Here is an 18,424-nt window from a genome sequence, read left to right as displayed (position 1 = left end):
AAACGGCCAGAAGTGGCGCTGTGGCTCAAGTGGCAGAGTGCTAGCCTTGAGCGGGAAGAAGCCAGGGACAGTGCTCAGGCCCTGAGTCCAAGGCCCAGGACTGGCCAAAAAAAAAAAAAAAAAAAAAAAAAAAAAAAAAAAAAAAACATTTAAAGAGTATTTTCCCCCTAGTTTTACACGAAGTTAAAACTGAAATCCTTTCCCGGCACAGGTGGCTCACACCTGCAGTCTTAGCTACTTAGAATGCTGAGATCTGAAGGTTGTAGTTCAAAACCATCCCAGGCAGCAAAGTCCATGAGACTCTTATCTCCAATTAACCACCAAAGGCCAGAAGTGGAGCTGTAGCTCATGTGGTAGAGCATTAGTCTTGAGCAAAAAACAGAAACTCAGGGACAGCATTCAAACTGAGTTCAAGCCTTATTACCAACACACACACACACACACACACACACACACACACACACACACACACACACACACACACAGACAAAAAATAAAACAAAGCCAGCGGTGGGGTTCATGCCTGTAATCCTAGCTACTCAGGAGGCTGGGATCTGAGGATGGAGGTTCAAAGCCAGCTTGGGCAGGAAAGTCCATGAGACTTATCTCCAATTAACCACCAGAAAACTGGAAGTGGTGCTGTGGCTCAAGTGGTAGAGTGCTAGCCTTGAGCTGAAGAGCGCAAGAACAGTTCCCAGGCCCAGAGTTCAAGCCTCATGACTGACAAAACAAACAAAAAACAAAACCCTTAAACAAAACCCTGAAATTCTCTTTATTGCTACAGGGGAGCTAAGATCTGGGAAGTCTTTTTTTGGGGGGGGGGGCTGGGAGGTGGAAGGGAGCTGTGTTTAAAACACTATGGAAGACAGTTTGGTAAGGATTCTCAGTGAATGAAAGGTACCAAATGCATATGGACATCCTTCCTGATGACCAACACAGAGAGCTAAAGAAAGCAGTGGCTTTCCAGATCACAGTGGAGGAGGGGATGATGCCCTTGCATCCAGGATTCCCCACCCCAGCTCCCTGCCACAGACACTGCAGCATTCTCTCCCTGCCTGCCTTCTTCTGCTCTGCTGAACCGACTATACCGCAAACCTTCTCTTTCCTAAATCCATCTCTGCCTGTAATGCCAGCTTGCTACAGAGGAATGTGGTTGGAGAAAAATAGGGAACCCTACCAACTGGTCTCATATTAAATAAAAATTGCATGGTTTGGAATTCTCTGTCTCTGTCTCTCTCTTCCCTGCGGTCTTGTGTTATAGACACCCTTGAAATAGTTTCTTCAAAGTTGAAGTTTTGAGTATAATACATGTGATTACTATCAAGAAATTATTCTGTATAAGGGTTTACAGTGTTTAGGCCACTGAGTGCTAGTGAATTTGGCAAAAAAAAAAAAAAAGAGACTTCTTTTCGTACACGATTGGTACCATAGGCTTGCAAAACTAACTACTAATTTTCTTCTTAGTAAGACCTCTGTTATGGACTGAATTGTGTCTCCCAGCCTCCAATTCACATGTTGAAACCAGAACTCCAATGAGACTATATTTGGATACAGGGCCCATGAGGAGGTAATAAGGGCTATATGGGGTCATAAGGGTGAGACCTCCTATTGTCTAATAGTTATGTTTCTACCAAATTCATATGCTGGGATATAATTACCAATATGATAGTAATGAGAGGTGGGGCCTTTGGGAGGTTATTGGGTCATGAAGGCTGAGCCAATCTTGAAGGAGGCCAGCATCCTTCAGAAGGACAGCAAAGAGACCTCCTGCCCCTTCTACCACATGAGGACATAGTGATACGCACGAACCAGACACTGAATCTGCTGAAGCTTTGACTGTATTTTCTAGAGAACTAGAACTAGAGCTAGGTATTTTTGTTCAGATTTGCAAAGGGCTTAAGGCAGGGTTCTGAAGTAATAGGACTAACATCCTTATAAAAGAAAGCTGGGTGGCTGGGAATGTGTCTTAGTGGTAGAGTGCTTGCCTAGCATGCATGAAGCCCTGGGATGGATTCCTCAGCACCACAGAAACAGAAAAAAACAGAATTGGTGCTGTGGCTAAAGTGGTAGAGCACTAGGCATTAGCAAAAGAAGCTCAGGGACATTGCTCAGGTCCTGAGTTCAAGCCCCAGGACTGGCAAAAATAAAGAAAAAAACAACAAACGGAGAGCTTGGGTGGAAGTGCTAGAGCAAAGGCCAGGTGAAGACATAATGAGAAAATAATTGCTGTAAGCGAGGTCAGGAAGCCTCACTGCAGGAATGTTGGCCTTGGATTTCGTCTCCCAAGCTGTGAGAGATAAATTTCTATTTTTAAAAGCCACCCAGTCTATGATAATCTGTTATAGCTGCTTAAGCTGAATCGCCTGAAGTCCTTTGAAAAACCTGGGAGGTGAGGGAGTAGGAAGAATGCAAACTGACAACCTTCTTACTTCTTAACTCAAAAAAAGTGTTAGTTACACAGCAGTGATAGTGCAGAAGCATTGCGGGAGCTCTAGTCACCATGGGTGGGAGGTGGCTAGGTGGGAATGCAAAGGTGAGAGAATGTCTCTGCTATTGCAAGAGATAGCTCCGATGCAAATGGAAGTGCTTCCATTTTAAACAGGCATCAGAGCCACAATGACATGGATAAACCTAATGACATTACAGATCTGGAATCTTGATAACAAATCTTTCCAAACTCAAAATGTCTCAAATGCATCTCACTAAAATCTTTTTTTTTTTTTTGGCCAGTCCTGGGCCCTCAGGGCCTGAGCACTGTCCCTGGCCTCTTTTTGCTCAAGGCTAGTACTCTGCCATTTGAGCCATAGCGCCACTTCTGGCTATTTTCTGTATATGTGGTGCTGGGGAATCGAACCTAGGGCCTCATGTATAGGAGGCAAGCACTCTTGCCACTAGGCCATATCCCCAGCCCCACTCACTAAAATCTTGGTAAGACCTAAAACTTGAATCAGGTGAATCACCTATATTAATGGCAGTTTCTTGCTTGTCCCCTGTAAGGATCCAGATTTTGATGTCTGCTTTCATTAGTGTTTCTATTGTTTCAGGCACTTGATCTTGTAATTTATCCTCAATGGCTGTAGCTCCAAGTAGCTGAAGATTCTGGAGGAAATGAATGGGAAAAAATGTTAAGAAAACCAGTCAGATTCTGTAAGAACAAAAACCAAAGTATGTATTTGGTTCAAGATTACAGACATAATAATAATTCATGGATTTTGGTATAAATTCCAACTACCTATCCCACTGAGTTTTTGCTCTTCAAGACCCTTGGTTTTCATCCAGTAATTCTGGCATGAGAGTGAGACTCCCAGAAGTTGGCTTACCTTACATCTCTCTAAGGTAAAGAAATTATTACCTCCCCAAACACACACACACACACACACACACACACACACACACACAGATGGAAATAAAAAGTCAGTTGAAAAGGAGCAGACAGCTACTAAGGAAAACAAAACAGTGGAGGATTAACATAATGAAGAAGCAATTTTACTACCTTGTTGAAGAAGTATAAAGATAATATGCAAATATTAACTATTACTTTGATACACAATGTCAGGAAATGTGTCAGGATACAATTAGAAATATGAGGACAACAGAAATAACCAAAGTGTTAGTATTAATCTCTTTAAGTAAAAAAAAAAAAAAAAGGTGGGTGCTGGTGGCTCAAGCCTGCAATCCTAGCTAGTCAGGAGGCTGAGATCTGAGACAGGAAGGCCCATGAGACTCTTATCTCCAATTAACTATCAAAAAGCCAGAAGTGGTGCTGTGGCTCGAGTGGTTGAGCAATAGTTTTCAGAAAAACAAAACAAAACAAAACAAAACAAAAATCTTAGAGACAGAGTTCAAGTCCCAGGACTGGCACCCCTCACCCCCCAAAATGCAGATTTTCACATTGCTGAACAACTGCATGTTAGAAAGCCAGACTATCACAAATCCCTCATTTATTAAATAGGAACTTTCATTTAAGACCAAATACAACCAATACTTCAGAGACACTTTAGAGATACTTCTAGAAATAAAAATAAAGTGAACAGCACAATAAAAGACATCACATCAATTTTTTGGTTTCCCAGCAGATAAAAAACTGGTATTTAGGGCTGGGAATATGGCCTAGTGGTAAAGTGCTTGTCTCATATAAATGAAGCCCAGGGTTCGATTCCTCAGCACCACATATATAGAAAAATCCAGAAGTGGCGCTGTGGCTCAAGAGGTAGAGTGCTAGTCTTGAGCAAAAAGAAGCCAAGGACAGTGCTCAAGCCCTGAAGCCACGCCCCAGGACTGGCAAACAAACAAACAAAAAACTGGTGTTTACACTATAGTGTATTATATATGGTCATAATATACTCTATATAATATACATACAGTATGTATAATAATATATAATGCTAGTAAGTAGTATTATAATGTGTTATGGTATGCATATATATAACATATATATTGTTTGTGCTATACTATAATGTATAGTATGTAATAACATCATACCTGAAAAACCAACATAAGTAAAAAAGTAATTTGTGAGGCCAGGAACAGAAGCATATACTTGTAATCTTAGCTATTCAGGGTGTGGAAAATGTATGATCATGTTTTGGGACCCGTTAGGACAAAAGCAAGCATGAACTTATCTCAAAAACAAGCTGGTGTGGTGGTACCTATAATCCCAGCCACTTGGGAGGTAGAGAGGGGATGGCTGGCCTAGGAGAAAGCATGAAACCTTCAATGTAATAGGACTACAAGTGTGGCTCAAGCATTTGCCCAGCAAGCAACAGGTGCTGAGTGCAATCAAAAAATTAAGCTAATGCTAAGAAATGCTAATTAATAGTTATCTGAGTCTTTAGCAAGTTACAATGTTTCTGCTAGTGAAGGGTCTTACTTTGATGTGAATGACTGTGCTGGTTTTCTAGCACCCAGCAACAATGAAATTTGCCACAGGGATTGATTCTTCTTTTCATGAAACATTTTCTCTGCAAAAGATGGTGCAGTTTGATAGTATTTCATTCTTTTAAAACTGGAGTTGATCATTCCTTCTTGGTATTGTGGATTGAACTCATGCACTCATGCTTATGAAGCAGGTACTCTCCCACTTGAGCTATACCTCTAATCACTTTTTTTTTTTGCTTGCTTATTTTCAAGATAAGGCCTCATTCCATGCCAAGACTTGCCAGGACTGTAATCCTCCTGCTTGTGCTTCCCTCTGTCACTGGGATGACAGTCATGTACCACCGCACCCCATCATTATACTTCCCCCTAGCTGAAAAATAGGCATGTGCCACTGTGCCCAGCCATTGGTTGAGATGGAATAACAGGAACTTCTTTTTGCCTAAGCTGGTCTTGAGCTGGAATCTCTACTTCTGAAGCTAGGATGACAGGCTTGAGACACTATACCCTGCTGGAGAAAATCCTTTCAAAATGTACCATTGCAAGCAGGGTGTCGGTGGCTCATACCTGTAATCCTAGCTACTCAGAAGACTGAGCTCTGAGCATCATGGTTTGAAGCTAGCACAGGCAGGAAAGCCTTTGAGACTCTCTTGTCCAATAAAGTACTGAGAAAAGCCTAGAAGTGGTGCTGTGGCTCAAGTGGTAGAGCGCTAGTCTAGAGCAAAAGCAGCTCAGGGCCCAGAGCCTGAATTCAAGCCCCAGGACTGGCAACAAAACAAAACAAAGCAAAAACCACTGCCTTATGAACTAAGCTTCTGTCATATTCTAAGGCCTTTAAACATTTCAACAATGTTTAGAGCCTCTTTATCAGGAATAGATTGTATTTCAAGAAACCACTTTCTTTGCTCACCCTTAAGAAAGTGCTCCCAGGGCTGGGGATATAGCCTAGTGGCAAGAGTACCTGCCTCGGATACACGAGGCCCTAGGTTCGATTCCCCAGCACCACATATACAGAAAACGGCCAGAAGCGGCGCTGTGGCTCAAGTGGCAGAGTGCTAGCCTTGAGCGGGAAGAAGCCAGGGACAGTGCTCAGGCCCTGAGTCCAAGGCCCAGGACTGGCCAAAAAAAAAAAAAAAGAAAAAAAAGAAAGTGCTCCTGGAGTCTTTAACTCCTATTTCTTGTGTGGAGACCAGGAAATGTTTTTCTCTTTTTCTGCTTCTCCCCACTTTAATGCTGTAGTACTAAAATAAATTCTTGCTAAAACATAAAAAAATAAGAAACAACTCCCCATCCATTGAAGATTTATCAAGAGATTGTAGTAGTTCTCACACTCTTCAGGCTCCAGCACTGATTGCATTTAAAAAAATTTTAATTTAATTTAATTGTGAAGGTGATGTCTGATTCTGGTTCTTTTTTTTTTTTTTTTTTTTTGGCCAGTCCTGGGCCTTGGACTCAGGGCCTGAGCACTGTCCCTGGCTTCTTCCCGCTCAAGGCTAGCACTCTGCCACTTGAGCCACAGCGCCGCTTCTGGCCGTTTTCTGTATATGTGGTGCTGGGGAATCGAACCTAGGGCCTCGTGTATCCGAGGCAGGCACTCTTGCCACTAGGCTATATCCCCAGCCTTGATTCTGGTTCTTTTGATATGTCCATTGTGTTAGCTTTACTTCTTACTCAAAGTCATCTATGAGAGGTGGAATCAACTTCTTTTAAGCTCCTGTTAATATTTTTATCTACTATGAATCACACATGTTAATGCCATCTACAATGGTGGATCCTTTCCAAAATATTTTCAATTGTCTTGCCCAGACTCATGAGAGAATCATACTGCCTATAACATCTAGAGCCTCAAGAAATGTACTTATTAAATAACATCACCTGGAGGTAGAACTCATGCGTTATTCCATGGGCTGCAGAATGGATATTATGCTAGCAGGCATGAAAACATAATTCTTGTTCTTATCTGTCAGAACTTTTGAGTGACCAGGTACACTATAGGTGAACAATAATATTTCAAAAGAAAGCTTTCTTTTCCCCCTTCTGGGCTTTAGGTCTCAGTAATATGCTTCAAATATTCAGTACACCACATTGCAAATAGATATATCACACAGAGCATGGGCAGGACAGAGTAGATTTCATGTAATACTTAAGGACTCTAGGAGTTTCAGAATGGCAAATGAGCACTGGCTTACTTAATGTCACCCCTATGAAGACTCAGTCTGAAATCAGACATTGACTTCTCCTCCCTAGCTGTGAGAGTTCTAGAGGGCATTTTCTTTGGTCTCCAGGAGTATCTATTGCTAACATAACCATATTCACCAGTGATCTCCCCACACCCTACTGACCACCTGCTGTAGGGGGCTACATCTGCACCTGCTGCCTCCCATGCACTTCCATGTGATGGAGATGCCCTCTTTCCTTACGCCCCACAAGCAATAAACAACCTAAGTCAGTTTGGACTTTTCTTCCACAGATCTCTCTGGCCCCTTTCAGTCTTCACAGCACTGAAGAGTGTTCAGGCCTTGCTCTGAATTAGTCTTTGGCTTGAGGGAATGTTATGTCTGGTCTGATCTTCTATCCAGACCACTAAGACTTTTCCATATCAACAATAGGACTGTTTTGCTTTCTTAGCATTCATGTGTTCACTGGATCAGCACTTCTAACTTCCTTAGGTAACTTTTCCTCTGCATTCACAACTTGGCCATGTGGTGCAAGAGACTTGGCTTTAACCTCACTAAAGAATCATCTCTAGCTTTAGATTTTAAATTAGAGACATACAACTTTACCTTTCACTTAAATACACAGAGGTCATACTAGGGTCTAATTGCAATATTGTTGTATCCAAGAGAATAGGAACACAGATTAAAGGGAGAAGAGAGATGGGAAAATATCTAGGTTGTGAGGCAATCTGAACACACACAATTATTAAATTCATTGCTTTATAAGGGTATGGTCATCATAGCCCCAAACCATTATAATAAAGAACATCACTGACCACAGATCACAAATGTAATTTTGGCTCAAAGTTTGAAATACTACAAAAATTATCAAGATGTAACATGAAGCCATGATGTGAGCACCTACCATTAGAAAAATGGCAATACTATAGTTCATCTACATGTGGAGGATTTAGGACTATACCAGTTAAGAATGCTTCTGGATGCAAGTAATAGAAAACACTGACTAACAATGGCTTAAGTGAAGGTTTTTTTTTTTTTTCTTCACCTAAGTAGAACTGACAGACACAGTGCTGGATATTATAAGATTAGAGCTTAAGTGTATCCATATTTATTCTCTTAGTATCTCTGACTGGTTCTGAGTGACTGTACAAACACAATTATAACAGCTATGTGGAAGACAAAAATAAAGAGGGAAGGCCAGATGTGGTGGCTCAAGCCTGTAATTTTAGCTACTTGGGGGAAGAGACTGGGGGACTCTGGTTCAAGGCCAGTACAGACATAAAAATGTTTCCAACTTCATCCAACTTCATTCATGTCTGAGCTAAATGACCCATATCTGTCATCCTTTCAGGGAGACAAATAGGAAGACCACAGCCCAAGCTGGGCTCAAAGTAATAGCTTATCTAAAAAATTACCAACACAAAAAAGGGGCCAGAGGTATAGTCAAAGTGATAGAGTACCTGCCTAGCAAGCATGAGGCCCTGAGTTCAAACCTCAGTACCACCAAAAACAACAACAAAAATCAAAAAGTATCAAGTGTATCTGATTCTGATTTGAAAAACAGAAAATTTCTTAAAACCCTCAAGCCACATATATCTAAATGAAGTCAATTTCCCAGACTGTGTTACAGGCCTACCTCTTACTACTAGTATTTAACTTTTCCAGCCTCCCCAGTAGAGCTGTCAAGGGAGAAGGGGACCAGGATGAGTGTTAGCCAGCCAAAATTCTCGGCAACAAGGATATGCAGATAGGCATGCATCTGCAAAGGGCTTCTATGAAAACTCAGCATGCATGTCAATAGATAGAGCTCCATGTCCTACTATCTTGCCTCGTGAAAGCTGAATCAGCTTCTTTTTGTTCAAGGCCAGCACACTACCACTTGAGCTACAGCTTCATTTCCAGCTTTTTTTTTTTTTTTTCTGTCTGTGATTCACTGGAAATAAGAGTCTTACAGACTTCGCTGCCCATGCTGTCTTCAACCCATGATTCTTAAGACTCAGCCTCCAGAATAGCTAGGATTATAGGTATGAGCCACTGGTGTTGGCTTTTTTTTTTTTTTTTGCCAGTCCTGAGGCTTGAATTCAGGGCCTGAGCACTGTCCCTGGCTTCTTTCTAAAAGCTCAAGGATAGGACTCTACCACTTGAGCCACAGTGCCACTTCTGGCTTCTTCCATGTATGTGGTGCTAAGGAATTGAACCCAGGGCTTCATGTATATGAGGCAAGTACTCTGCCACTAGGCTGTATTTCCAGCCTGTTTTTTTTTTTTTTAATATAGCTTTTCTTCACTTCTTTTTTTGTAAAAATGTAATTTTACTGTTATTATTTAATGTAAGGTAATGTTAAGAAGGGTTTACCATTTCATAAGTCAGGTAATGAGTACATTTATGTTTTGGACAACGTTATCCCTCCCTTTGCTTTCCTTTATTTCTTTTTTTTTTTTTTTTTTTTGGCCAGTCCTGGGCCTTGGACTCCAGGCCTGAGCACTGTCCCTGGCCTCTTCCCGCTCAAGGCCAGCACTCTGCCACCTGAGCCACAGTGCCCCTTCTGGCCGTTTTCCATATATGTGGTGCTGGTGCATCGAACCGAGAGCTTCATGTGTAGGAGGCAAGCACTCTTGCCACTAGGCTATATTCCCAGCCCTTTCCTTTACTTCTTAATATGAGTTGTCCTTTCTGCTGTGCTCAGACAGAATTCCTTACATTGCCTTGTCTTATCAATTGAGAATCTCAAGCTGAAAAATCTGAAATACAAAAATCTCTCAAAATCTGAAACATTTTGAGTTCCAACATGATGCCACAATGAAAATTTCCAAATGTGACCTCATGCTTGGTGGCAGTGAAAACATAAGTGTGATAAAAATATGGATATTTATAATATAAAAGTGCTTTTAGATTTTTGTAAATAAGGTATGGAAGAAAAAAAAAGAAATTTGGGTCCCTTACCCAAGGTATCACCTTATATTCATAAAATACTTGCAAATCTGAAAACTATGTAATTTCAAGCACTTGTGGTTATAAGTCTTTTAGATAATTGTGACTCAAACTGCATTAAGATGAACAATTGAGCTGTGTTTAGAATTAGGGGACCATGTACTCTTTTATATCTCCATAGCATTAACATTGAATATTTTGTATGTTTACTAGGTAAGCTAATGATAAAACAAAATCCAGTGTCCAAGTATTGTACCACATTGCTAAAATTTAGACCATTTTCTTTTCAATGCATATCAAACTGAGTAGGCAAGTTTTTGATATCCTTGTTGCCTGATGTCTTAGTACATAATATATAAAGCAGGAAGGCAATTTCCCTTTCTTTTTTTTTTTTAAAGATCATTATGATCATTTTTTTAAAAGATCATTTATGATCACTTGTAGAAGCAGACTTGAAATCTATCATAACCTGATAAATAATTATTAAGAAGTCCAAAAAAGGAAGACTATCAGCATGGACAATGCCAGAATCATCACAGCTGCTGGATTTCAACATTTTGACAATGACCATTTCAGTTTTTTTTGTTACTTCTTGGTTTTGCAGTGATATAATTCTGGTCTCATGATCAGGATGTGAATGTTAAGTACTCTTTGTGAGAACATGATAAGATTTTTTTAATGTTCACGGGGACAATTCAGTAACAAAAATCTACAAAAAATTGCTAAGCTAAGCCAAGCACTGGTGGCTTATGACTAATCCTAGGTTCTCAGGAGGCTAGGATTTGAGGATCAAGATTCAAAGCCAGTTTGGGCATGAAAGTCTGTGATATACTTATCTCCAATTAATACCAAAAACCCAAAGTGAAGCTGTGGCTCAAGTGATAGAGTGCCAGCCTTGAGTAAAAATGTTAAAGGAGAATAACAAGGCCCTGAGTTCAAGTCCCAGTAGTTGTGTGCATGTGTGTGCACATGTGCACATGCATGTATGCGCACATACATACAGACAGACAAATTGCAAAGCCAGGAAAGAATATTTTTTTTAGTAATACATTTTATAAAACACTAGGGTAAATGGATATCTCAAGATCCAAAATGTGAACATGTTTGTTAGAAATACATAAACATACTTAGAAACTTTCTAGCTTTGCTCTAAGAGGAGAAGTGAATGCAGACACTGCACATATGACCTCGTTATTACCACACACAAACGTATAAGAATAAAATGACTTCACTGGAGAGATCAGGTTGGAATCATATCTAAGAGAAGGGAAGTGTCTGGTTTTTCCCAGGCAAGAGGAAACATTTTCAAGATAAGCAAAGGTACAGGAGCACAGACAGGGCCAACAAGGTATGCTAAGAAACATTACATGTACATTAACATGAAGTATATTGGTGGTTGTGATGACAGGAATTTCACATACTTCAATGTGTATCAAGGAAACAGTGTGTTCAAACATCTTTTCATTTTTCCTTTAATCCTAAAAGGTGCCTGAGAGTAGTCCTTATTCATTTTAGTAGAAGGCTCTGCAGCCTCGTTTGCTTTTACCCTGGAGTCATTTATTGTGAGATTAGCATCTTGAGTGATAGACGGCTCTGCCCATGGAAATTAATATCTTTAGCTACATAGCAATCATTAGAAAAAAAAAAGATGTGAACTTTGCGTGCTTTTCCTGATCATAACACTGGAGTGTTCGAGCTGTAATCCATTTCACCCCATATATGGATTAGCTTACACAGATGGCTGCTAATGGGCATTATGGGAATTACACAGTCAGAATGTGCTGAAACATGATAAAATTCCCATGACATTTCTGGAATTAAAAAAAGAGTCTAAACACTAATTTTACTTTCAAAATGTCACCATGCCGAAAGTTATAAAGGTTTCAAGTTGATGACTCTTTGACATTACATAGACTTGCTATCACAGAAAATCATGAAATAATATTTTTTCACCTACTGAAACCTTCAATCTTATTTTCTCTCTTTCTAAAGAATGTAACTTTTTTATGGTCTTGGGGCTTGAACTCAGGGCCTGGGTTCTGTCTTGAGTTTTTTTCTTTCTTTTTTTTTTTTTTTTTTTCTTTTTTGCTTAAGGCTAACTCTCTACCATGAGCCACAGCTCTGCTTCTGGCTTCTTTATTGGTGGTTAATCAGAGAAAAGAGTCAAGTTTTCCTGGAAGGGCTGGCTTTGAACTGTGATCCTCAGATCTCAACTGCCTGAGCAGCTAGGCTCATAGGTATAAGCCCCCACTTCCCAGTTAAAGAATGTAGCTTTTTTTAAAAAAAGGCCAATAAATGTAAAATTTTATATTTTGGTAAAAACAAAAAGTGCCACACAAAGTATTTCAAAACTTTAGGTAGAGTGTGGTAAAATGTATTGTGACCGATCTAGAATTTTTTTTCCCTCAGTACCTGCATAGTTTACTAAGTACCAGAAACTTAAAGTTGATCTATATTTTCACGTTAGTATTTTTTGTTAGGGCTTAGATGATATCATTTTTAAAAGTTTGCATTGTTTCTAAATGAGAGAATCAAATAACCATCAAACTCATGTCAAATGAAGCTTCAGGTTGCAACGTGAACTAGTTGGTAAAAGCATCTTTAAAGATAATTAAAGGTATAATATTGGTAATATGAAGTTTTACCCCTGAAGTAAATATAGAAAAATACTAGTGATATATAGTAACCCCATCTCAATGGGAAGTAGAACTACATCCTGAAAATGTACAAGCAAAGAGAAGCTACCAGACACTGTGAAGGTTTTACACTTACTCTTTGAGCTAAAAGCCTCAGAGAGGTATAATTTACCTGAGGTCAAATAGTGGTTCAGATGTGCTATAGGAAAAACAAAGCACCCAGACTCAGCAGACCCAAAGGATACAAATAAGAAGGAAAATATTAAATAACAGGGAGAATTGTACTTAAATTATCAGGGTTTTAAACATTTGTCTCTGCCTGGATCTTAACATTATTTTGTTTATATGCATGGGTTTTAGCCTATTCCAGCTATGGGTGTCTTATTTCTATTTCTATAGAAGGGGCCAGTTCTATATATGTTTGGATTAGCTCCTTTACAGATGCATGCCCATACAGGTTGTTCATGTGGTCATTCATTCATTTGTTCATAATCACATGAGCTGGTAGTACTTACCAAGATGCTGGGGATAGCTTAGTGACTTAATTCATTTTGGAGATTATTCTTTAGAGTCTTCTATACCTTCTACTGGCATCTGTTTGCCTCTGATCCCATCAATTCCCAAGTAACTAATCATGGCACTGGGGGCCTTACATATTATACACCTTAGCAGTTACCACAATTCCCAGAGTACTCAGCAAAACACACCACATTTCTCCTTACTAGGTGTCACATGAAGGAGGCCGGGGAATGTGCACTGGATAGGAGGCCACTGGTCTAAAATAGGGTTGACAATTGGACAGATGGTAACTATTATAGGGTCTAGGGGGGTCACAGTTGTCTGCTAGAACTACTCAATGCTGGCACGATAGCAAACCACCAAAAGCAGTATATAAACAAAAGGGTGTATTTGTGCTCCAGTAAAACTTTATTTTATTAAAAAAAATAGGGAGTACATAGATGTGGGCATTGGGCTGGAGTTTCTAGACCTTTATTGTAGATAGACTAGATACAGGTGATCCACCTGTGCACTTGGATCTTTTCCAAATGAGTGCTCTGGATGTCCCATTAACCAAGTGATATCCCTCACTCTCTATCTTGGCTCGAGAGCCTCTGGTTGCAGGTGTCTTTTCCCTCTCTGCAATGCAATCCTTAACTATAACATATGACTTCTAAATGCTCTCAGTCCTCCAGGTAACCACTTTCTTATCTGTTCTATCTTAGCCTTAAAAGGGCTATGCCTAGGGCTGGGAATGTGGCGTAGTGGTTGAGTGCTTTCTTTGCATGAATGAAACCCTGAGTTTGATTCCTCAGTACCACATAAGCAGCAAAAGCAGGAAATGGCACTGTGGCTCCAGTGGTAGAGTGCTAGCCTTGAGCAAAAAGCAGTCAGGGACAGTGCTCAGGCCCTGAGTTCAAGACGCAGGACTGGCAACAACAGCAACAAACAAAAAACAAAAGTGCTATGCCTAGTACTATGTGTTATATACTCTATAAGTATTTTATTTTATGTTGGCACAAGGTTTTACTACATAACTCAGATTGGTTTCAAACTTGTGACCCTTGTGCCTTAGTTTCAAGTGCTGAGATTGCAGGCATGTCCAGATTCCATACTTACTTGTAAGTGAACACAATGATAAAGATAGGGGGGAAAAAATCTCCTTTGTCTGGACAGCTAAAAACAACACTGACACCAACAACACAACCTTAACCAACATGAGTTAACATGAATTTAAATCCTAAACAGTGAATTAAGATTTAGGCAAACAATCAGCAGGGGCAGGGAAGGATATGGGGATGACTGAAGAGATCACATGCAAAGACAGAGGCATGGAAAAGCATAGTGCTTCAGAAGTTGCCATTTCGTCAGTACAAGAATAAGGGAAGCAAGTTAAAGTGGTGTGGAAGATATGGCTGAAGAAGCCAGCAGAGATCAGAGCTGAAGGTTTTCTGGTAGAGAATTTCAGAAAGGGAGACACAGGGTCCAATTTGCATTTCAGAAAGTTCACTAGAGGGGACCTGGGATGGCTCAGGAAGATTGGCTATTATAAGAGCGAGTTAGTAATTGGCTCTTGCTCTTTGGCTTTTGAGGATCTTGGAATTTGGATGTGCTGTGGAATTCTCAGAGCCACGCTACACAGTGTTGTTTCTCAGAGACTGTCAGGCTCCTCTCTGGGCTCCATGCTGCTGGCAGCATTTGCTTCTGTGGTTTTTCATCTCAGCATCTACCAGCACTTGATGCCATCTCATTTACAAGAGAACTCCCTACCTCCTTTCCTTGAAGTTCAAGCTGGGCTACAGTTTAAGTTAGCTAAGATCATTAAGCCACAGGAGTGGCTCATTAGCTGCTTCCTGGAGAAATCACGCAACTGGTTAATTTTTCTAAAGCTAAGAAAGAGGTTTTAACTTGATGATTTTGGAATCCGAGACATCATATTTGAACTCACAAAGCCAAGGCTTAGCATATGAGGCTAGAATTCACACACACAGCTGAAAGGAATCAGGCTCTGAACAGAGACTGGGTGTGGCTTGCAAAAACAACACATCCATCTAATCTGAGTCAGAAGAAAGCTCTATCCAGTATGGAAAATGTAGGAAGTGCTTGTAAGAAGAGGTCTTTCATGCCAGGACAGAGAGATAAGGCGTAAAAGGAAATTTCTAAACAAAATCCAAAGATAAGCTGAGGGGAAATCATGAAAAAATCTCTACCTTATATTTAAGTTATCTTGGGTGCACAGTGTGGAATACATAGGAAGTGCCTCCCGTTTGCGGTGGGGCCCAAATATGCTGATGCCCCCACTTACATACTGACACAATGAGTATACAACCACCTACTTTACTACATTTTACTGTTCAAGTCTCCAATATCTTTTCTGCATTCTTGATTCCTTCTTTTTCTTTTTTTTTTCTTCTTCTTCTTTTTTTTTTTTTTGCCAGTCATGGGCCTGGGCACTGTCCCTGGCTTCTTTTTTGCTCAAGGCTAGCACTCTGCCACTTGAGCCATAGCACCACTTCTGGCCTTTTCTATAAGTGGTGCTGGGGAATTGAAGCCAGGGCTTCATGTATCTGAGGCAAGCACTTGCCCCTAGGCCATATTTCAGGCCCTCTTGATTCCTTCTAAATCAGACAGCCTAAAATATGGTTTATTAACGTGAGACTTGGAATTAAAGATAGAATCAGTTGCTACAACAGCAACTGATCTCAAAAGTAGACTGAGTTTGTAGTAGTGTTTGGGGAATAAAATTAGAACAGTCATCTCAGACTTCTTTTTTTTTTGAGTGGTATATTAGGAAAAAAGATTGAGTATTTTTACCTATGCCACAGCTGTATCTTCACACAGCATGTTTGTTGTTAATATTAATAAATGATGTGCATTACAGAGTTCAGAGAAAGATGGAAACAAAACAGAAATAGAGATTCTAGTAGTCTCTTGCTCATTCCAATAGAATTGGAATGATGATGTCGACTTTGGCAGCTCATGAACTGAAGAGTGAGGAGGGTGGGCTGTATAGCACGGGGATACTGCACTTGCCTGGCATGTGTGAGGGCCTGAATTTGATCCCCAGCACTGAAAAAAATAGCCAGTGTGAAGAGCAGAAGACTAGGAGCTTAGTAAAAGTGGCAGGTCTTAGTAGTAGATGAGCAGACCAACTCATCTGTTCTTAAGCAAACAGGACCACAGGAAATGATGAGAACTGTAAACTATAAAAATCACCAGCACATCATGGAAATTCTCTAGTTTTTTTGTACAAGTGAAAGTGGTAGTTCTATCTGAAAAAGCATTCCATTGTATATAAAAGTTTCTGTGAGCTTGGCAACCAAGCGTGTTCCAGAAGTTATGTTTTCTATTAAGTTTTCTTTTTTCTTTTTTTTTGGCCAGTCCTGGGGCTTGGACTCAGGGCCTGAGCACTGTCCCTGGCTTCTTTTTGCTCAAGGCTAGCACTCTGCCACTTGAGCCACAGCGCTGCTTCTGGCCGTTTTCTGTATATGTGGTGCTGAGGAATCGAACCCAGGGCTCATGTATATGAGGCAAGCACTCTTGCCACTAGGCCATATCCCCAGCCCTTCTATTAAGTTTTCTATTTCTCTAGGAATCCTCTAAGCTGTTAACACTGGCATATGTGCAAAGGACGCTTAACAGTTGTTTTTAGTCACACTGAATACAAGGATTGATCTATATTATACTGCATCAATGCAATCTTTAAACATCACCAAAATATCAACCATTCTAAAAAAAAAAGATCACAAGGTTATTGGACTGTCTAGATGCTTTATCTCAGTGTCAATGACACTGATCTGCCTGGAATTAAGTAAGAGTTTGGGGTTTACTGCTTCTCTATAATTGCTAAGACAAAATCAGAGTTATCCCATTGTTTGCTTCACTTGTTGTGTCCCCAGAGCCTACAACAGTCTGCTACTGAGCTAGGGCTCAGATATTTGTCCTTGAAATCTTTCCTATTGTGTTTGTACATTTTTCTATAAGTAACTGAGAAGACAGGGTTTTGTTTTAATCAAATGATCCTGAACTTCTCAAGAATGCCCTGTGTCAAAATTATTAGCTCCTTTTCTAGTATATGCTAAATTAATCTATAGTGACAACATATTTGATACTAAGGCATTTATCAATGTGTAGAAAGCATGAACCAACCACATTAGGACTAGGGCCTAGACTTTCATTAAGTAAGCACTTACTATGCTCCAGATTCTGAATTACTTATTTTACATGAATAATTCATTAATTCATCAAACATTTATTGAGTGATTAGCACAGACCAGATAGTCACTTTATCACTGGAGAGACGGTGATGAAAATGATAATTACACGCCTTGCTCCATGAAGCTTCAATTCTGTAGAGGATATACATTAATCGCAAGTTACAGAAAGTATGTAAAACACAACACTGTTATCTGAACAAAGGAAAGCCAGATGATGCCAAAATTATCACTGGAAAAGCTCAGAAATAATTCCCTGACCCACACTCTATTAAAAACAAAAAGTTATCAAGCAAATATATATAGTGTAAGTTTTCATTTTTTGAAAGTGTACTTCCCAAACCACATCTCATAATAATGGGAGTAAAACTTTTATCATAAGGGAAGGGCCACTCACTAGGTAATAAGTAGAGTGTTAAAACATATCATTGCATTTTATGTTGAGTCAAATAAATGCAAAAAAATTTCAATGCTCAGTAGGTAATGTATACAGTGTTAGGAGACACAATTGTACTTTATGTTGGATCACATAAATTAAAAAAAGTTCTAACCAACTTTATTTTGCATGAAAGTCCATCTTCTCATTTCAACCAATTATATAAGACAGTAAGATCAGAGCCCTCTTGGCACTGTTAATTTTCAAAGGAATTCAGTATCATAGCACAAATAAGAGGAAAATAATTCATGTGTCTTAGAAACATGTTAGAATGAAATTAAAGTGACAGATCAAAGTAAAAAGGTGAGAAATTTCTGAGAAACTATTGCTTACCAAACTTACCACCTTATAATCACATTGTTTATAATTCTTCTGGAACAAGTACAAATAAATAAGGTTTTTAACTGAAGTTTATTTTCAAAGTAGTCTCTTGAGTTTTCAAAATGTAGACCAATAGTGCAAGTGGAGTCTTAAATTTACCTGATGAGTGCAAATATATATAGCATCTCTCAAAAGAAAGAGGTTAAGGAAGCCAAACAGGTCAGGTTTGTCGTCAAAAGAATGAGACAACTGTAAATTCTCTCAAGCGGTGAAGAAGAGAGACTTGGAGGTGTCACTGTCCCCAGTCCCCAGGGGGAAGCTGCCATCCTCTGCCTC

General features: G+C 39.8%; 1 protein-coding gene across 4 annotated transcripts in view; it reads right to left on the bottom strand.

The window, feature by feature from the left end:
- Atp8a1 (ATPase phospholipid transporting 8A1) overlaps positions 1-18,424 on the bottom strand; it is a 219,798-nt gene that overhangs the window by 85,513 nt on the left and 115,861 nt on the right. For all 4 annotated transcript variants that reach the window (XM_048364487.1, XM_048364486.1, XM_048364485.1 and 1 more), the window contains one exon: positions 2,961-3,099. In XM_048364487.1, coding sequence (XP_048220444.1) covers positions 2,961-3,099 — 139 coding nt within the window. The remainder of the gene's footprint in view (positions 1-2,960; positions 3,100-18,424) is intronic.

This window comes from Perognathus longimembris, chromosome 16, assembly GCF_023159225.1.
Source record: "Perognathus longimembris pacificus isolate PPM17 chromosome 16, ASM2315922v1, whole genome shotgun sequence".
In the NCBI taxonomy this organism is placed as follows: domain Eukaryota; kingdom Metazoa; phylum Chordata; class Mammalia; order Rodentia; family Heteromyidae; genus Perognathus; species Perognathus longimembris.
The sequence above is the reverse complement of the archived record's forward strand: the minus strand, read 5'-3'. Positions and strand labels throughout refer to the sequence as shown.